Source organism: Parasteatoda tepidariorum, chromosome 4 (assembly GCF_043381705.1).
Source record: "Parasteatoda tepidariorum isolate YZ-2023 chromosome 4, CAS_Ptep_4.0, whole genome shotgun sequence".
NCBI lineage: Eukaryota > Metazoa > Arthropoda > Arachnida > Araneae > Theridiidae > Parasteatoda > Parasteatoda tepidariorum.
Window position 1 is genome coordinate 36,599,386 of NC_092207.1, and position 21,817 is coordinate 36,621,202.

General features: G+C 30.4%; 3 protein-coding genes across 3 annotated transcripts in view; all 3 read right to left on the minus strand.

Annotated features, from left to right (window-relative positions):
* Nucleotides 1-2,543: 2,543 nt before the first annotated feature.
* Nucleotides 2,544-12,718, minus strand: LOC107453234 (zinc finger protein 98). Its single transcript, XM_043045960.1, has 2 exons — nucleotides 12,579-12,718; nucleotides 2,544-3,895 (listed from the first exon to the last, which is right to left on the minus strand). Exon 2 carries the CDS (start codon nucleotides 3,818-3,820, stop codon nucleotides 2,864-2,866), a length of 957 nt encoding a protein of 318 aa, XP_042901894.1. The 5' UTR covers nucleotides 3,821-3,895; nucleotides 12,579-12,718; the 3' UTR covers nucleotides 2,544-2,863.
* LOC139424800 (gastrula zinc finger protein XlCGF57.1-like) lies at nucleotides 8,699-9,490 on the minus strand. The gene has a single exon (XM_071180309.1). It carries the CDS (start codon nucleotides 9,488-9,490, stop codon nucleotides 8,699-8,701), a length of 792 nt encoding a protein of 263 aa, XP_071036410.1.
* The window catches only part of LOC107453254 (uncharacterized), a 28,718-nt gene continuing 16,971 nt past the window's right edge, over nucleotides 10,071-21,817 (minus strand). The window contains exons 3-8 of the mRNA XM_071180310.1: nucleotides 21,078-21,347; nucleotides 20,662-20,919; nucleotides 20,235-20,548; nucleotides 17,569-17,845; nucleotides 14,932-15,124; nucleotides 10,071-10,119 (exon numbers count right to left, since the gene is read on the minus strand). Of these exons, the coding sequence (XP_071036411.1) occupies nucleotides 10,071-10,119; nucleotides 14,932-15,124; nucleotides 17,569-17,845; nucleotides 20,235-20,548; nucleotides 20,662-20,919; nucleotides 21,078-21,347 (1,361 nt within the window). The remainder of the gene's footprint in view (nucleotides 10,120-14,931; nucleotides 15,125-17,568; nucleotides 17,846-20,234; nucleotides 20,549-20,661; nucleotides 20,920-21,077; nucleotides 21,348-21,817) is intronic.

Genomic DNA, 21,817 nt, shown 5'->3' on the forward strand with positions numbered 1-21,817 from the left:
GAGGATGATCCGAAGACATGCCATCACAATTTTGATCCTCTGCGGAGGGGATGGCACCCCCGCTTCGGTAGCCCGACGACCTGCGCGCGAAGTCGAGCACTTTACGGTAGCACAGTTTAACGAGGACCAATACCGCACACCCTCGGTCCCTACGCAGACTGATCCAAGTGGTCACCCACCCGCACACTGACCGCAGCCAGTGATGCTTGACTTCGGTGATCTGCTGGGAACCGTGTCTTAACGATCAGTCCACTGTGGGACTTAAATTTTTTAAAATGATGTATAAGTGTTATTGGCGATCGCAACGCTGGAATACGCCATCTGGGGAGAGACTGGTTTCATGCCTTCGGCCCTTCTCCCTTCCCTCTCCTCCTCTTTTCAGTTGTGTAGGAATGTACTACGATATTTTCCCTTTTTATTTAATAAAAATATTTTTTAAAATTTCCATGATGCTTTTCTTTAGAACTATGTTTAATGTAGTTTTCAGTTCCATATAGTTTTTAAACTTAAAAGATTTTAATCTATATGAAAATCAAGAAAGAAACTAACGTACTTCCTTCCTCTATGACTCTCCACACGTTAATGGGGAAAGCATTCGAAGTGTTACTATAGGGAGAGAGTTCCGCTATACGCCACCTGCAGCCCATTTCGATTGCCAATACCATAAAAATCAAAATTTACTCGAATATTATTAAATAAAATAATAAATTATTAACATTTTTTTTTTAATGGAGTTACCTTTTGATAACAGTATTTTATAATTGTGCGTAAAATTTTTTCTTTCGCTTATAAAGTTCTCAAGATATGGTGAAGTATATTAAAGTAAAATTTACATTTAGGGGTCAACCTTATGACCGTCCTCCTTACTAAACTATTAAGACGATATTTCTCAGATTGTGGCTACCCTCAAAATCTTGAGCGTAGGAAATCCAAATCCTTCGGGAAAAAAAAGGTACCATGTTTGTTTAGAGAAATTGACGGTGCATGGTGATCAGCAATGTACAGATCGCATTGACTTACAAATGAGCAGTTATCAATCATTCTGAAGCTGAGTGAGCTTCAAGTCTCCATCGGATATTGAACGACAGTATTTCACAATGTCAGCTTAGTGCCTTAAATCACTTTTCTCAAATACCTAATGGACAATTACAGTAATTTTTTTTATTTTAAAATCTCGATGAATTCAGAATTTCAAAACCCTCAGAAAACATTTCATTACTTTTCTAAGAATGTTAATCATAAATTATTTTTTATCAAAAGCTCTTACTTTCGTTTTCATCTGAAATGGGGAGTCACGTGCTTGTTCGTGAGTTGACGTCACCTGTGCCTATCTGCCGTTCGTAAAAAATCGTTGTGATTTGAAAGCCATTACATTCTAGCTTTCGCTTAAATTTTCTAAATTTAATCCAATTGTTTAAGATTGCAAATAAATATGTCAGTAAAAAGAAATGTATATCAAATTATGTGCTAATATAGCTTAATGAAAATGTGGGCTAAATATAATGCAATATTATAATATTAAATTTCAATGGTAACCACAGAAACATTGTTAATAGCTGGCGAAATTCTCTAGCTTTGAATAAAGATTTTTTAAGTTCAGTAAAAATCGTTTAAAAATGCGTCATGTATACCTGATATTGCTTATTCATATACGATGCTTTATAAATACAAAATGATTTTATTCTTTCATTTATTTTAACCATGATAGTTTTAAAGAATATTTCAAATTTTTTTCCCGATGATTTATTTCTATGTTCTAAAATCCCCGTTTTATGTTATAAAATGCTGAATTATAATTTTTTATTAAATAATTTCAGATTTTAAAAATGTAGAAACATTTAAGTTATGGATTTTTAATTTTATTTATTAATTCCAGCTTGAATTTCACGCAGGTAATTATCTTCAGTATAACATCAGAAGACCTTTTAAAAAAGTTGCCATCCAAGCAAAGTCATTCCTTTTAAAAAAATCAGGTAGAAAATAAAATTCTGATTTTACTGATAATGTTGAATTACGTTCAATATTAGACTACGAAAACGTCCCACGGTTAAAAAAACGGCAAAGGGATTCTAACCCATGATCTAACCAGGAAGAGATTCAACACTGAGGATATTTTACAACAACACTATGGTCGATGGTCGTATCTTTCACCCACCGCTTGGACTCGAACCTGGTTCATCTCGTTGGGAGGCGAATGTTTTATACCCTTAGACATCAAGGTTCCTCACAGTTCATTTGACAATGAACACAACTCAACTACAATGCCAGGTTACTGACCTACTCAACATTCACTCCAACGCTGAAAGAGTACGATTGTGAACACATTATGAAGTCACTTACATTTTTCAGCAGGGTAAGTAATTCAGCTGAGAGTGCTAAGCTGTCAATATTGTGACATGCTGAACCGGAGTTTGACTTTTAGCGTAAACACCACAATATTTTCCACAATTCATCAACGCATGAAGAGTTTTCACTTTCTTGCACTCCTCATACACATTTTTAGAATCTTTGTTAAAATGAAATAAAAAAATGCAAATAAGAGGTTAAGTTTAAGAGAATTTAATGCACATTTTGGTGTACAAATTGTAACAATGGTACAAGAATACTTTTTTTCTTCTTCAGAATGAACAAAGCTGTGAGGAATTATTCAGAGATTATTGTGCTACACTCTATTTGCATGAGTCACACCTTTAAAGTTTTTCTCCATTATGAACATGCAAATGTCTAATTAAGTTAGATTTATGTAAAATGCATACATATTTCACAAGTTTTTTTTCCAGTATCAATAGACAAATGTATAATTAAGTTAGACTTCTGTATAAACCCTTTACTACATATTTAACAAAAAAAGAGAAGACTTTTCTTAAATATGAACACGTTTATGACGAATCAATCTGAACTTTTGTTTAAAGCTCTTATTACATATTTCACAAGAATAAGGTCTTTCTTCAGTATGAACAAAGCTGTGAGAAATTAATGCAGAGTTTTGAGCAAAACTCTTTTTACATAAGACACAAGTATAAGGTTTTTCTCCAGTATGAACAGACAAATGTCTAATTAAGCAATACTTTTGTATAAATCTTTTACTACATATATCACAAGAAAAAGGTCTTTCTCCAGTATGAGTAGACAAATGTCTAATTAAGCTAGACTTTAGTAAAAACCTTTTGCTACATAATTCACAAGAAAAATGTTTTTCCACAGAGTCAAAATGAATGCATCTGTGAGAAATTAATAAACTTTTACTCGTAAAACTTTTGCTACACATCCGACAAGTAAATGATTTTTCGGCAAAATAAACGCATCTGTGAGACATTAAATAACTTTTTCGTGTAAATTTCTTTTTACATAATTCACAAGAAAGATGTTTTTCATCACAGTGAATCCGTCTGTGATAAGTTAATGCACCTTTCCGTGTAAAACTCTTATTACATATTTCACAAGAAAAAGGTTTTTCCCCAGTATGAACAAGTCTGTGGGCAGTTAATGTACTTAATTGTGCAAAACTCTTATTACACATTTCACAAGAATAAGGTTTTTTCCCGGTATGAACGTATCTGTGGGAAGTTAATGTACTTATTTGTGCAAAACTCTTATTACATATTTCACACGAATAAGGTTTTCCCCCAGTATGAATAAGTCTGTGGGAAGTTAATGTACTTATTTGTGCAAAACTCCTGCCACATATTTCACAAGTATAAGGTTTTTCCCCAGTATGAACATGTCTGTGGGAATTTAATGTACTTATTTGTGCAAAACTGTTGTAACATATTTCACACGTATAAGGCTTATCTTTAGAAGTTCCTTCCAATTTATTCATTTGTAAACAAATTGTTATTATAAATGACGTAAGAATAAGTTTCCCTCTTGAGTAAATTGGGAATCTTGTTATGACCTGAAAAGAAATAAAATAAGCTACATTAACAAATAAATATACAGGTTGTTTATTAATATTCAACTTTAAAACATATTTTTAGAATACTCGCGGTAAGTTAATATAGGTGTTTCTTATAGGTGTAAGTTAATACAGTGTTGCCGAACTCTTATTGCATACGGCACAATGGTTAGAATTCTCTTCGGCAGTCAGGCATGAATATGTAGAAGCTATGATATCCAAAAATTTGACAAAAAAAGTGGGATTTTTAAACCACGTGATTATAAATCCCAATGATTAATTTTAAAATTGTATGAATATGAATCACATGCTTGATTTTAAAATTGCGTGAATGAGTATTGCAACATTTGATTTCAAAATGAGAGAATATGAATCCCGAAATGTGGCTTTTAAATCACGTAAACATGAAACTCTATATCAAATTAAAAAAAGGCGAAAATACAAAGCATGATGCATAATTTTTAGATCGCGTGAATAGGAAGCAGCGACATCTGAACTACTATCTGTCTGGCGGGTAAAATTACAGAAGATCTTATTTTCTGCCTGTAAAAGCGGAGAAAATAGCTGAAATGAGTAAAAATGCGGAAGGGTTAGCAGCTACGAAGTAGTTAGAATTTTCTTGTTATCTTTGAAAATAAATATAATTACTTTATTTAAACGACTGCATTTTTTTTAAAAAAAAAAACAGAATATTTACAAAAAAAAAAAAAGACCCGAAACTTTTAGAGAATTGGAGTTTTTCATAAAAAGACTGAAATTCGAGAGACTAAAAGTGAAAAACAGCTAAAAAATCTCATCCCTGATATATATATCTTCTTTTTACCCCATATTTGCATTTATGCCTAGTGGTTCAAGACTGCATTATTATAAGCGGGCCAGAATATTAAAACGCGAGGTCCAGGATAGTAAAATGCAGTAGTAGAAAGAATAAAAAGCGCCACAGATTTCAGATATGAGTGAATTGCAGCCTGCAAAACCATCCATCAAAACAAAAATGCCTGACTGAAGAATTCATGGGGGGACAAAATGACCAAGCGTATTTGCTGAACGAAAAAGCCCGTAGGACTTGTGAAATTTCCGATGAAACGTAGGACAAATGATGAATGAGACAAAAATATGATTTCTGATGGCTACAAAACTCATCTGCGATGTAAATAATTTATAGCCTATTTAACTAAGCGGAAAAATTGGATAACAAAGAAATATTTTTATTTTATCATTTTTCGCTGCAGAGAGAACATGAAATCACGCTGATTTCGATGTGCTTCAACTTTTAAGTTTCCCGATCTCTCAAGACACGTGCCAAAAGGAAAACATTATTGACTGCAATCGGTCTACAAATAAGGTCGGCGGACTTAACGAGTTCTCACACTTTCTTAAGGGCAAATTGTTAATATCTGCATTTTTTAAACATAACTTTGAATTTTTTAATTATGTGAATGAGATTCATTAGTCTAAATAATGAATTAAGAAAGAGAATTTAATCAAAGAAATAAGAGGAAAAGATTCTTTAAAACTCTTTATAATAGTTAAAGGTGAAAATGGATAAATATTTATCTGGTTCCAGATAGCCATTTTCGATGCGTCTAAATAAATGCAAAGATCATATATTTTTACGCAAAAATAAACCCTGTAAGGGGATTTGACACAAAAATATGAGTTTATTGTAACCTTTGAAAAGAAATTTACAAAATCATTAAAAAAAACATTAAGTAAATCATAAATTTGAATTTTCTGCCTTTTTTTCACTGGCACACTCAGGCAGTTGCCTGAGTTCGCCTAATGGAAGATCCGGATCTGATATTAAAACCCATATAGGTACAAATAAATTTATATCATAAATCTCATATTTAAAAATAGTAACATCTAGGTCAAACATCTCTCCTTGACATCAAAGAATTTGCCTCTAATTAAAAATGTGCTAAATTACAGCAAAATTTTCACTAAAGTTAGCTTTCAAAAATAGTTGAATTAGTAGCCCTTCAAGCTTAAAAATAGTAGTCTAAATAATATCCTCAAAAATTTAATAATAGTAGCCTAAATAAAATCTTCTGACATTCAAAGTAGCACAAAAGGTCATTTAAAAAAACAAAGTATAGATAATATATAAAGTGCTTCCGTAAATATGTAGTTTTAGAATTCTTATTCTTCTCTGAATTCTCTTAAGGGAAAAAAATATATACATAGATATGGGGGTCTCAAATTCCTATTTATTGAGGAAAAAAAACATATACGTAATCGAAATTGGACAAATCACAAAACATGAAGGTGCATGCAATAGACAAGACAGGTTTGATTGTATGAGAAATCAGAGAATAGTTGAAAAACAATTCTTAGAAATTTCAAGTTTTGATCTCCAATTAAACCTGTTTTGATGTTTATTACACCAGCCTTTTATTACAGTGATTTGATAGATTTCGAAAGCATTTCTGTTTATTCTTCACTTAAATATTAATTTGCATGTATAGATTTCAACAATGAATTTGCGATTCCCCCAATGCGTATAGATTTTTTTTATTTTTATTTTTAATAAGGATTTTAAAAATCACAGGGGGTTTCGGGAAAGACCCTATGTTATCAGAGTTTATACCAGGCAAAGTTTGAGGAGCGCTGTCTTGTTTGAATTCTGGATAAAAATCATAAATGAATTATAATGCAATGAATTGCTAGACTAACCAAAGAATTATTATGAATAATAATTAGACCTCAGTGGAAGTCGTGATGCATATTTTCAGAATCCTTGTTAGAAATTGAATTAAAAACAGTTAGCGCATAAGGAGACTCAAGTTAAGAGGTAAGAAAAATGTTTTCAAGCTATGACTAATCATTCCTAAAGTACGCGAAAAGCAATTAATTTATTAAAAATAATCTAAAACTAGTTTATTTGCCAAATGAGACTAGAACAGAAACCGCTTTTAGCTTTACCCTCAAATAAACTGGTTTTAGATGATTTTAATTGTTCTTTCACAGATAAATATTAAATGGTAACCACTAATGTACTGAGTTTTATGACTTCAGCTTTGGTAATGATTCTAAAATATATAGATATATATATAGAGCAAACGATCATAACAGAATACTTAGTATAGCTTTAATAAGCATGAAAACAAATAAAAAGTAAAACATCAACGTTTTCTATCATTTCATCTCATATAAATTGAACATATCTCAAAGTGTTCTAAAAAAATAAAATGTTTGGAAATAATTTAAAGTTTAAAACTAATTAATTTTTGTTTTTCTTGGTAAAAGTAACTTCATTTAAAACCTACGGATACTTTTATCATGTCAAAGTAATGATAAATACTAATATATAAAAAATCCTACAATCAAAATAGGACTTTAACTAAAATAATACTAAATTAATTTCTTTTCTAAACCTGTTCAAAAGGTTGAAATTAAAATTTTTTTTAAACAAATGATTCTCTGTACACACATAAAAAGATTTGATTTACAAACAAGAAATTTTTTAATATATTTCATATTTACACTAAGGAATTTGTAATAAATTTTTTATCTTTTGCGTAACTTAGAATGTATTGGTATAAAATGACATGAGCCATTTCATTAAAAATAATTTTTTAAATCTAAAATTAACTCCAGCAAAATATTTATAATCGCAAATTGAAAAAGTATAATTTAATAAAAATCAATTGTAAAGATTTCTTCCTCAGAATTCAGATTGCCGGGAAAATAAATTCAGAATCGAATGAGAAAATGCGCAAGACACAATAAAAAAAAAAGTAAATTAATAAATAGAAAAAACCTTTTTTAGGACAGTAAATAGCAACACCTATGAAGTGATCTGTAACATTTATTGTAATCTACACATTATAAAAGGAGTTATTTCATAAATAAGTCAGTTTTAATAAAATAATTTTTCTTGTGCACAGGGAAAAATAGTGTTCTTTTTTTTTCTCTCATAAATAACAGTTTTTTTTCTTCTTTGCAGTGAAAGAAATATGCTAAACTTTATTAAAGTACACAAATCTGAAAAAATAAATAAATTGCTTAATGAAAATTATACCGCATACATTTCAAATATTCATATGTGGGATGGCTAAGATGGTTCCTTTTAAATGGTAGTCTTTTTGCATAAATATTTGAAAATACTCATATGTGGAGTGACTAAGATGTTTCTTTTTTAAATAGCAACCTTTTTGATTAAATATATGCAAATATTTATATGTAGGGTGACTAAGATATTTCCTTTCAAATAACAACTTTTCTGCTAAAACATTTTGCTACACAAAACACAAATTATATGTTTCTTTTCTTTAACTTTTTTTATTCAGAGTTATTATCAAAGTATATTAATATTTTTTTTTATCATCAAGAGCATCTCCAGTAACTGAAACAATTTTTTTAGATACACTACTACAAGATGGATCACTTTCTTAATCAGAATGTTAAACAATTGGATGTCATTTTAAATTGTTTCTTTGTGTAAAATTTTTCATGAAAAAGGCGATTTTTTTGAATGAACAGCGGCGCACAAGTATTGATGGAACTTCTTAATACATATGCTACAAGAATAAGGTTTTTCCCTTCTGTTAACAAAAAAAAATTTTTTTATTAGTTAGCAAGGAGGGTATATAAACTTCTTTTGATCATCAAGAGCATCATCAATAACCAAAGCAACTTTTTCAGACACACTACTACAAGTTAGAGGACTTCCTCAACCAGAATGTTGAACATCCAGATGTCTTTTTGAGTTGTTTATTACACAAATTACACGAAATAGGCATTTCTTTTTAATGAACAAAAACATGAGTATTTAAAGAACTTCCCTGAGAGAATTTCTTATTATATATCAGCATTATCATCAGTAACTAAATCAACTTTTTCAGATACACAAGTTGGAGGATTTTCTTCACTAGAATGCTGAACACGCAGATGTCTTTTTAAATTACTTCTTTGTGTAAATTGCTTATTACACAAATTACACGAAAAAGGAGTTTCCTTTGAATGAACAAGGGCATGAGTATTTACGGAACTTCTTTGAGAGAACTTCTTATTACATATGCTACAGGAATAAGGTCTCTCCCCCGTGTGAACAATACAATGTTTTTTCAAGTCTGCTCTTCGGATAAAACTTTTATCACAATACATACAAAAATAAGACTTTTCGTTAGTGTGAATGGCATAATGCTCTTTCATATATCTTTCTTGTGTAAAACTCTTATGACAAACATCACAGGAGAAAAGCTTTTCATTGGTATGAATAAAAGCATGATCCTTTAAACTTCCAATTCGAGTAAATGTTTTACCACACAAACTACACGAGTAAGGTTTACCTTTGGAATGAATAAGACAGTGCTTAATTAGAGCACTTTTTTGTGAAAAGATTCGTGCACATATATTACAGGAGAATGGTTTATCATTTGTATGAACAAAACGGTGAACGGCTAAATTGTCTTTACGCGCAAAACTCTTATTACATACGTCACAAGAAAAAGGTTTCACTTTAGCATGAATAGTTAGAGTATGTTGCTTTAGGTGCCCCTTTTGAGTAAAAGTTTTATTACATATTTGGCAGGAATAAGGCCTTTTATTATGCGCAAGAGAATTTGATACATTTGTTAAATCTACGGACATATCGGTGATTCTGTTTTTTATTTCTGTTTTGTTTTGAGCATATCCAGTCTCATTTATGAAAACACCAATTAGTTGAATATGATGAAAAATAAAATTCAAATTTTTCACAAATATAAAATAAAAACTTCTAGGATTTTAATGAATATCTTTGTAAAAATATAGTCTAAAATTTCAAATGCATATAAAGTTCAAATAATTTCTTCAGGTGCCCTAGGAGAAAGTTGATTCAGGTTTAAAACTTCATTTCCAGATTAATATGAAAGATAGAATTCTCCTAAACTAAATTATAATTAAAGTATCTTCATTTTGGGTTCTTAAGATATTAAGTCTCAAATGATTTGTTTAATCGAGTTCATTACATTTCACTCCAGATTTCTAGAAGTCAAAAATTTATCATATATGATACAGATAAGTTTTGAAATATTGCTTTAGTTCATAGGGAACTCTTTTGAGACCATGCATCAGTTATAAAGTTAATATTGAAGTAATGAAATAAAGGTATGATAAATGATTAATTTATATTCTTCCCAACTGAATTCGATGAAGTTGGTTTACATGTGTAACTTCACAAGTTTTGTTGTTAGATTATGTTGAATGCATCAGAATATTCATTGATTCTTGATTCTAATCTAAAAAGAAAGAAAAGAGACTTTAAATGCAAAAAAAGTCTTCTTTTACCCATTTATGCTGGAAAAATTTAATTTAAATTATAAGAAATAATTTGAAAAAAAATTTAATTTTTTTTATTAATGCAGAACTCATGGAAACTTTATTGAAGTCTAGGAAATAATCAGAAATGTTCCCGACTGCTATATTTTTAACAACTTCAACTGCCTCAAAAACTTTTCAGAAAATTACAAGATATAAGCAAATGGTGCTAAATCCAAACCACATCTAAAAATAACTCCTTAAATAAGTTAAATTGAAGCCGCTATACATCATTGATTTCAACTGGTGTGCTGATAATAGTAAATCAATTTTAAGTCAGAAAAGGGTTAGGTTTTATGACAGATACTTTCTTCTTACCCCAACTTTGATACAGCATTTCATACATAATATAAGCTCAAGAAGTTTTTGATTATTTAAACACACTGAAGATTTTTTGTTGACTTTAGGTTGTGTACATATCATATACCGAACAAAAATGAACACTTGAAAATCTTCCAGTGTAGGGAAAAAACTTTCCATTAGGAAATAGCAAATACAATCAAAAGAAAATAATGTTTTTTTTTCCTACCCCCAATGCTCACAGGGTTGACACTCATCATTTAAGTATCAGTAGGGCACATTTGTTGGCTACTCTTTCAGAGGCACCATATTAGGTGGGGCAACGTTGCTCCCACAGTAAGGACAGATAGTACAGAGAATGAAAGAACATCCATGCGCCTCGTCCAGGATTCAAACCCAGGATCTACGTGATGTCAGTTCCGTGACTACCACACAGCTTTCTTGGCATTTTTCAAGGATTTTCAGGTTTACTTAATTTTAACTAAGCTGAAGAATTAATAAATTGTTCTTTCATATAAATGTATATCAAAAACTAAACATGGCAAATTTAGTAGTTTTATTCACATGTTCTATGGCTATATATATATCTACGAATAATTCTCTCAAAATAATATCATGCTATACGCAAACATATATTTTTAGGTTAAAATATAAAATATGATTTTTATTTAATATAATTTAAAACATAATAAACAAAAGTATTTTTTGGAAATTTGTCTTTTGACTGAACAGGACAAAAGACCGAGATAGTTAAAAGTAATAAGACAAGACATTACTTATCAATAGAATATTAAAGTAAGATTACCTAGTTAACAGAGTCGCAAAAACTTTGAACAACAAATTTTATTTCTTTTAAAATGCTAAAATACATTCACTTTAAGTAAAAAGTTCTTGTATCTTAGTCAAAAATGTCCTTTGGAAATCTAAAATAATTGCTTTTCTAAATTTTCAAAATTACTCTAATATATATCTATAACAGCCTACTAAACAAAATACTCTTTAATTGTTAAATACTCATTACTTGTATTAAGTGAGTCTTAACAGTATCTAAACTTTTTGCAGAGTATTTAAAGAATAAAACACCTATTTGCACTATATTTTGCTTCAAATTATCATATTATGATTGCAAGTTCTTTTTGCTGATAGATTTAAAAAAAATTATAACCATTTTAACAACTTTAATCTAGAAAACTGAAATAAATAAAATTCTAGAAATTTAAACAATGTTATAATTTTTGCATAAGCTTCCTTGCAGAAACTATATTTAAAACAATGTCTCATAAATTATGGGTGAAAATTACAATCACCAATTATGTTAAGTTTTTTGAGCTATTACAATCTTTTGGGAAGTGTTATAGTAAAAAAACAGAACAGTTTTAAGCTGTAATATATACATAAAAGGAGGTGCAATTAAATTTTAATGCTTTAATTGTTTTAATGAGATTTATGAGCATAACAAATGATGGAATGCCATTACATTAATTTGATGACAAAATATTAAAATAATTTATGAATTTAAATTATTTTATTTTAATCAAAATCTGTGTTGTCCCATTTCTTGATACCTCCTTCCTCCTTACAGTTTCTGATCCCCTTTCAGGCGTGACATTAGTGGATGGTCCCCTATTTATATTATCAACCAAGTTCTTATTTATTTCAAAAGAGAAAACTAAAAAATAACAAATGCTTTGACATGAAAAAGCAACCAGAAGAAACACAAACCTTGCGATTTTCAATCATATATTGAAATAGTAATATATTGAATCATATATATTCAAACTAGTCTAGTCTCTAACATAGTGATCTTTTTTAGTTGCTTTAAAAACATTATGAAGCTTGAGAATATAGTCAGTTTAACAAGTTCGAATTGAAGTTGCTACTTATTTACCTAATTATATGGTAAATTCTATTATTTTTTTTAAAGTATTGTTAGGACAAAAGTGACACTGATTATGCATTTAAAGGGTTATTGCAATTTAAAACAACAATATATATGAGGAAAGTGAATATGAGGAACACCCTTTTTGAAGGAAAATTATGTAAAGAATGTTAATATTATCAATTTATAATCATTACTTACAAGAATGGGAAAATATGGAGCATTAATTGTCAATTTCAGAAGACAAGCAAGAAAAAGTTACTCATACAACAACAAACAAAAGAAAGGCTATTATAACCATATTAAAACACTTGTTTTACAATAATTTTAGCTTGCAACTTAGATGGATAAAAAGTGAGCCACGTGACAAAAATTTTAATTCTCATTGGCTTTCCATAAAATTATTAAAAGTAAGCCTGGGACAAGTTTGTTCGCCATCTAGTGGGACTTATGAAAAATAAAAATTCATTCATCCTTATTTACTAGTTATGGTTTTTAACTTTTTATCAAGTAAAAAAAGAAAAATAAGTGTTTTTTTTTGTTATTTTTCCCATTAAATATTAGAATTTTATGACTAAAGAGCAATTCTTCGATTCGAGGGGCCGTAAAAAGAGTGGCAAAATATTGATGCAAGTGATCCCCGCTGTTTCTTCACATTTTTATCTTCCTCCGAAATCCGCAAAAGTATTATACTCTGAAATGAACTAACAAGTTGACAAGTTTATTTTATACATGGATATAAGTTTCATGTGTTAAAGATTAAAGATATTGATAAAGATATTGTGATTTTAAGATATTGATAATTGACCCTTCATTAGATTTTCTTTTCTTTTTTTAATGCGGCATTCGTTTTTATGACAAATTTGATTTCTACAAAAACAGAGCCTACGATCAACAACACTAAAATAATTGAATAATGGAGTGACGTTATCCATATTTTTTTTTTTTTTTTTTTTTTTTTTTTTTTGAGGCAGAGTCTCACTGTGTTGNTTTTTTTGTGGAAAATCGGTTTTTCAGTATTATACATGGTATTCCTTAATCACCACACTTAATGTTTATTTTTAGAGTCCCTGTCCATGAAGGAGCACATTTGAAGTCGAGAATTAATATTTAAGGGAGGAAGAAATAAAAAAGTATGTCAAACATAACATATCTGCGATGCAAAAGCAGAACAACCACATCAAAAAAAGGTGTATAACAAACTTTGTTTCTTTTATTTTTGTTGCAGTCGTGGCTAAAATTGTTTATATAAAGTTACTGATTGATAGTTAGCAAGTTTTAAAATTTTATTTGTTAAGCTTTCAGAAGTAGAGTTGCGAAATTAAAAATTTTTTTAATGGAATAATTTTTATCTCGTTAAAACATACAAAAAGTAAAAAATGTTTCAATAGCCTTATAATGTTATAAAATTAAAATGATCATATTCAGCATATTTGGAGGTTAAAAAAAACATTTTTGCTAGTTAATGTTCGAAATTGAGACAAACACGGTATGCTAATAGCCAAACATGTATAATCTTTATATATTATGATTATCATAAAATCTTAGCATGTTTAGAAATTGTACAAATTCTTGAAGCAACGAAGAAAATATTTTGACCAGCAAAATATATGTAGTCTAATTATCAAATGTGAAATACATCACAAGGGAAAAGTATATCAATATGACAATAAATGAGTAGATAGATTGGTTTAAAATATTTAAGCGTCATTTTTAAGAATTTTTCACTGTTGAACTGCAACCAAATATGTAAAAATTGGAATGATAAGTCTTTTTCACTTTCTTAAATCTGAAAGAGGAACAATTTTTGTTCATTATTTGTTTACAATTTTTGCCACCATTATTTATGCTAAAACAATCACGTCACATTGTTTTTTCTCAAATTCATGCTCCAGATGTCACTAAGTTTCATTAACCACTATTGTTATTTTTTTATCATAACATTTCATAATCATAGGCACTACTTCATACAGTATTCCAGTAACCAAAGTAAGCCCTCCAAGAAGATGAAACATTTGATCGTAAGACCCCAAGTAATCTCTATAATGACCTATAAAAAGAGAGTAAAAAAGCATTAGAATTTGTTCTTAGAATTTTATTTTAATACGTTATCATTCGTAATGTGCTCCTCATTCTACTTTTTCAAGCTCATGACAAGGATTTAATTTGGTTGGGTAGATGTTAAAATAGTTTTGCATATAGTAGTACTGGGTAGATGTTAAAATAGTTGTTAAAATAGTAAGCAATATCAATTAGCAGAAATTCAAGGAAAGCTTTATTTTCCAAAAGGTTCTTTATCATTACCAGGTAGGACAAAAAGATCAGAATAATTTACTGTTTATGTAACTGCATCTCCTTTGAATATATAAATTTTAGAACGAAATTCATTTGTTGCTGAAGTAAAATATCCTTATAGGATAAAGTCTCCTTTCCATCGGGCTAAACATGTGAGATTTCATGGTTTTCTCTCTTTATAACGTAAATAAGGATAAGTTCAAATAAAGTTTTGTTCACAAAATTGATCTTGAAGTTCTTCTTATTCTTCATATNATACAACAAAACAGAGAACAAAATCATACTACTTCCCTGCATCATTCCGAAAAAGAACAAAATTGTCACGTAAAAGGCGAAAGAATTGGCCAAAGGAAACAGTATCAAAAATACTCCTTCAAAAATGTGGACTGCCATCATGAAAGTTTGCTTGGGAAGATATTTATTGTCAGTCACCCAACCAAAACATAGACGCCCTAAAATGAAGAAAAACAAAACATAACTATGAAGTGCATACTGAACATCCATATGTAACTATATTAACCTATACTATTATCTATAAAACTACATTTATCCATCCATCTTTACATATTACTACATGTTTCATATTTCTTATGAGTTTTTTATGAGCAGTATATAAAACAGTTGCTGTTGGCCCTGTTTTCTGACTGAGATTTTTTGTAGTTAAAGTAGCAAATACAATGTTAATACCATTTTAAAAGTAGACTTCAAAAGAATTTTTTTGAAAGTAAAGAACAATAATTTAGACAGCTGTCTATTTATATAATGGATCTATATTAATATCTAATCTATATAAATCTGTAATCTATATAATAACCTCTCTAATTAAAAAATTAGATAACTTTTTCACTAACAATCCCCCATACTAAATTACTCACCAATTAAAATAATAAATATGTATCCATTTTAATCACTATCTGAATCACTAATCAGATATTAAATGAATCAGTAAATCATAAGCTTATTACTTTATTAAAAACTTCGTTCGCTTTTAAAATATAAAAAATGGAAATAACAGTCGACATGTTTCAAACGCTCAAAAATAGACGCCCGTTTTCAAGACTTGCCAGACGTGAATGAGAAGATACAATAGTGATTTGAAATCCTGAATTTCCTGGTTTGCCCCTCTTCGCAACAGTGGTTTCTTAATTCTTTTTTATTCACACCTTCATTTTTCCATTTTTCCTTGGAAACTATACGATTTTATTTCAATTAATTTCTTTCCCTTTTCATTCACTTCTAGCCAGTCTTGAAATTGGGCGTCAATTTTTGAGTGCTTGAAACATGTCGACTGTTATTTCCATTTTGTATACTTTTAAAGCTAATGAAGTTCTTCATCAAGTATTATCTTACTGCTTCAGTTTCTTGGGATTATTTATTTAAATCCTAAGTTTATTCAGTTGATTCATAACTAAATCTATAAATCAGTAATTGAATTAACAAACTGCCAATTCTATGAATAAATCCCCAAGGGAATCACTGACTCACAAAACTACGCAGTGGATAACTATATGGTAAAATCTCTTACAGAATGTCTAATTACACCATTAAATGAATCACTAAATCACGATGAAATCTTTAACTGAATTACTGACTGAATTGAGCAATCAAAAACTGAAATCCTGAAGTAAATTATTTGAATTTTTGTCGTTTCAAATTTTTAAACCACTTTCGTTTAAAGTCTAAATTATGTATTTTAAATAATGTAATTTGAAAAGATGTTAAATTTGATATCGTAACATCAATAAACAAGTTAAATTCAGGCTTGATTTTCTGAAATCTCAAGTTAGGCCATTTCCAAATAGCGAGCATGGAAATCTCCATAAGTTAACAAAAAGGAAGTAGAATTCCTTTTTTGTCTGAAAGAGACTTTTTAAGTTAAACTGATAAAAATATTGTATTTTTTTTTGTTAAAACAAAAAAATTTGCATTAAAAAAACGGTAAAAAAATGCTTTGTTATTGATTTAAAATAAATTTAAACAATTTTTCCAGACAAAAATAGTTTAAAATAAATTTAAACAATTTTTCCGGACAAAAATATTGATTTGATTTTAACCAAAATGTAAATGAAAGAATCATTATATTTTAAAACGACGCATTAATATCAGCGTTAAAGAGAACAATTATGTTGCCTCTGTCTTTCATGCTTTTTATTCCTCTGTGTATTTAATTTCTATTGATAGACCTGTGAGGATCGGTATAGCCTGGTCGGTAGGGCGTTGGACTCGTGTTCGTGAGAATGGGAGTTCGATTGGCCGGCGAATTCTCATGCATTAAAATGCTGACTTATGCACGTTAAAGTCCTCCAATTTCCCATACAAATCAATACCAGTGGGGAAGCCGCTATGTCTCAGGGGATATAGCGTTCGTCTTCCAATGAGGTGAACCGGGTTCGAATCCCAGTCGATGCGAATTCCCCATCCGGATTGCACCGACCACAGTGCTGATGTCCTCAGTGGTATACGGATCATGAGTTAGAGTCTCCTTTCTGTCAGGCTAACCGTGAGAGGTTCTCACGGTCTTCCTCTCCATGTAACGCAAATGCTGTTTAGTTCCATCAATAATTCCTCCACGAGGGATAGCTTCTCCCAATACTTGATCTAGTAGTTCCCTTGTCTTCTTTATTGGGTTCAAAGCTACAAGGTTACGTAGTTGAACATTAGTGGTCGTAAACCCATAAATTGGGTCGGCTGTTCAACGGCGGTTATAAAATAGACCTGCTTAACAACCAATTTGCATTTTTCAGACTTCTTATACTCTGCCAATTAAGTTGACTCGAAATTATTAGTTCAGCTGTTTGCAAATCATTACCTGAATGGTAAACAAAACGTATACAAAATGTATACAAAACATGGCAAACAATACACGGTACATAATACGCAATGAAAATTCTCTCACCTATCAAATCTCCAATGGCCATAGAATTTATCAGATACTTTCCGTTGAATTCCGGTATACCTTTATCCACTCCATAATCCACTAGAACTGCTATCACTATAGTTAGAACAAGTTGGAACTGTGTGGTTCCTATGCATATCACAACGTACATTGGATATTTGTAAAGCATGAAAACAGTTTTAATACCAGTTGCGAAAGTTAGCACAGTTTTGCCACTAGATTGGGAAGAATTAATTTCGCCTTCTTGATGATCAGTTGAAGAGGTCGAAGAGCTACCCTGAGGAAGAAAATATACTCATTCAGAATTTGAAACATCCCTTTTTTTTCCATTTTGATGTGTGTTGATAGTTCTATACTTGCATAATTTAGATTCTAATCCTATATTCATCTAATACAGAGGTCTTTAACTGCGGTCCGTCAACCCTTGTCATTAACTTTACATGTCTCCAACTTTTCGCTTTTATATAAATAAATTATCTAATAAAAGTCTGAGGTGATTAAAATATTTTTTTGTATTTGTTTGCTGAGTCTTTTAATATTAATAAATACTCAATTTGTGCTTGAAGAAGAATGCATTACTATAATTTTAAGATTTCTCCGAATAAAATACTTTGTAGTTAATCCATGTTAAGCCAAGGTGGAAATTTTTGTTTCGTTTTCTGACGGCAAATTTAAGCTTGTCACAAATTGTTTATCGTATATTGTATCTATAGTCCTTTTATTCTGTTAGGCCCATGAACTGAAAGGCTGCCCACTTGACTTATTATTATTCTCTGAATTTGAGTCTACAAGGTTCTTCCGCAAATATATTTCAAGATACAATAGAAGCGACTTCAAACCTATTGTGATTGGAATGCATTCCCGACAGTGAGTTTAATTCTTTTCCAACAGTCAATGATTTGATAGATAGTTCTATGCATAAAGGATTCATATACAAGAAACACGATTTTATAGAAGCTTTCTAAGGAATAAAATACTTTGTAGTTAATCCCTGTTAAGGCAAGGAGGAAATTTTTGACAGCAAATTTAAGCTAGTCACAATTGTTGCCTGTATCACTTTAATTTTGTTAGATTCGGAGACAGTAAGACTGTCCACTTGACTTACTTTATTACTTATTTGAATTTGAGTCTACAAGGTTCTGCTGCAAATATATTTCAAGATACAATAGAAGCGACTTCAAACCTATTGATTGGAATGCATTCCCGACAGTGAGTTTAAGACTTTTCCAACAGTCAATGATTTGATAGATACTTCTATACATAAAGGATTCATATAGAAGAAACACGATTTTATAGAAGTTAATTAAGGAAACACGCTCATTTGTGAGGGGAATTTTTCCGCTTTAAAACTGTCTAGAGTTGAGGCATTAGAGTAGAAATATTAGAGTAGTACATTTTTCCTCGTAGAAATCATAAAGAAAAATATGGTAGCTACAGGAAAAATTATTTTTTTTATAAAACTTTTCTATGCTGCCCAACAATGGATGGATTCAACAATGGATAATAATAATGAGTTAAATAACAATAATGAACTGGATTTAGTTTGAAGGAAACGTTTGATAACTAAATTCAGTCCCCCTGAAATTTTGAACCAGCATAAAATAATCTGAATATTACAACTTTCGCATGTAATAGAAAATACGAGAAGTTAAATCCACGCGTTTGAAATCATTTTCGGTGAAAATGGTGGCTATTGATAAAAAAAACTTTTAATCGCCATTTTTTTGTATTTAGTCTCCTTTAGGCCAATGGCTAATGTTAATTTTATCCTATAATAGCACCATAACTCTGTTACCACTGTTATAAATTTAAAAAACTCTTGAGAACCTTGTCACAAAAAATAAGTTTAAAAAAATTCTTTCTATACTTTTTTATTACTTTTGGCTGATAATCTTCCCCACTTATTTTTCCTTTTTATTTTAACATGGCTTTTTCGAAACTCTTTCGCCAAGGAAAATAAAAAAGAAAGTTACATTTCAAGTGCAACTCATTTGAAATAAAGCTATAATTTTAAACTACATGTACCATCTTGTTTCGAAGAATTATCTGGGCCTTAGAACAGACAAACAACTTAAATATTTTAAATTCATTAAACCTTTTTAAAAATCGCCAATTCTCAAAACCATTCCTTCATTCTCAGTTTTTGCAAATTTTTATGAGCTATTTAATAATGCGGAATAGGAGAGTAAACTTTTAAATATTAGACATTTTAACTAAAAACACTTTTTATTTTCAGAAAATTGGGGCTTTTCTCCATACCGACGTTTTACACTATTTTCAGAATAAGCATAGAGAGCATTGGCTATAAATAGGCTAAACCTGACCAAACAGTCGTGAGTAAGTGTTGCAAACTTATAGCAGTTATGAAAAATAGCATATTATTCGCAAAATAGCATCGTTTCATCGGGACGACGCAACTTTTCAAAAACAACCTTAAACATCTCAATGTTTCCTCTTAGATTTCGAATAAAGTCAATTTGTTTAGATATGCACTCATAAACAAGCAATGGAAGACGAGAAAACGATTGCAAAGAAGTTAGAAATGTTTTGAAATATGAGAATAAAATCATTAATTTATTAGAAGAGAAGCCCCAGCCTGTAAGTACCGTAAAATGTATTAATTCTCTGCTGATTTTCAAAAAATAAACTTAAATATTTTCTCTTACGTCATCTGAATCAGGCGCTTGATGAAACAAGTCCAGAGTTTCTTCTAGTTCTTTGAGCCTACTTTGCTCTTCGCTTTCGCCACCACCAGGATCCTGGTTATCCAAGTGTCGTGACAATCCGCTTCCAAAACTTGAAAATTTCCTCAGATCCAGTGGATCTTTCAAAGACTTAAGTTGTACGGGTTCAAGTGGAACGTCGGAGAGAAAAGACGCTGGGATCGTACTGATCTCACTTGTCATCTCTGTTTCATCTTCTGGTACATCTATCAACTCCTGTTGACGTTCCTCTTCTTTTTTCCTTTGAAGGGCTTCAACTGGAAAAAAAAATGAGTAACATTTGATTCTCCATTATGTGTCACTATAATTTAAACATTTTAGATTCTACTTATTAGAATAGATAAAATCAGTTCTAATTCTTTAAGCCTACTTTGCTCTTCGCTTTCACCATCACCAGGATCCTGGTTATCCAAGTGTTGTGACAATCCGCTTCCAAAACTTCTAAATTTTCTCAGATCCAGTGGATGCGGATCTTTCAAAGACTTAAATTGTACGGTTTCAAGTGGAACGTCGGAGAGAAAAGACGCTGGGATCGTACTAATCTCACTTGTCATCTCTGTTTCATCTTCCTGTACATCTATCAACTCCTGTTGACGTTCCCTTTCCTTTTTCCTTTGGAGGGCTTCAACTGGAAAAAAAATGAGTAGCATTTGATTCTCCATTATGCGTCACTATAATTTAAACATTTTAGATTCCATTTATTAGAACAGATAAAATCAGTTTCTATAGATGGGTACTACTTCTACTGAGTAATTTATAAAACACAGTGTTGAAAGTCAAGCTTACCTAATCTCTTATGCCTCTTGGGGTATTGTATCCAGAATGGAGTTTTCAAAAGAAGGCTGAATGGCAAAACATGCAGAGTTATACCAGCTAAGATCAGAAAAGTTCCAGGAAGAGTGAAATTATTCAAGATGAAATCTATTAAGAAAGGGAAGCCGAGACTGCCAAAACTGGCTCCCGATAATGCGATGCCAGAAGCAGTGGCACGATACTTCTTGAAGTACTGATTTACGGTCACTCGGTAGAGAGTGTTGGCTAAAGCAAAACCAATACCTGCAACGAGAGAGACATTGGACCAGCCTATAAGCTTCTATAATGTTATTCAAATCGACTCAAGTGCAAGACAAATAAAGATTTTCAGTATGTTTTTTTCTTAGATGCTATTTAACACGTTTTTTACAGACAAAACTTACTACCTGTCAAGAAATTCGACGACGAATTAGCGGCTTTTAAATCATTTTAACTCCTCTTTTGCTTTGGTTAATTCCGTTATCGTTATTAATTTTTATTTTTTCATTTGAAATGACAATGAGTGGATATTTGAAGAACATGAATAGGGGATGATGGCTTACTTTCATAGCCATAATGTAAAATTAATATCGAGGAGACATTTAAAGAACTTGAATAGGGGATGAAGTTAATTTAAGTTAATGAAGTTAATTAAGTTCATAGAGTTAATTTAAACCGGGGGTACAATAGGATTACGTTCCTATATATATATATATATATATATATATATATAT

Excerpts from the sequence above, each read along its gene's own strand:
- LOC107453234 (XM_043045960.1), bottom strand. The coding sequence starts at position 3,820 with ATGAATAAATTGGAAGGAACTTCTAAAGATAAGCCTTATACGTGTGAA.
- LOC139424800 (XM_071180309.1), bottom strand. The coding sequence starts at position 9,490 with ATGTCCGTAGATTTAACAAATGTATCAAATTCTCTTGCGCATAATAAA.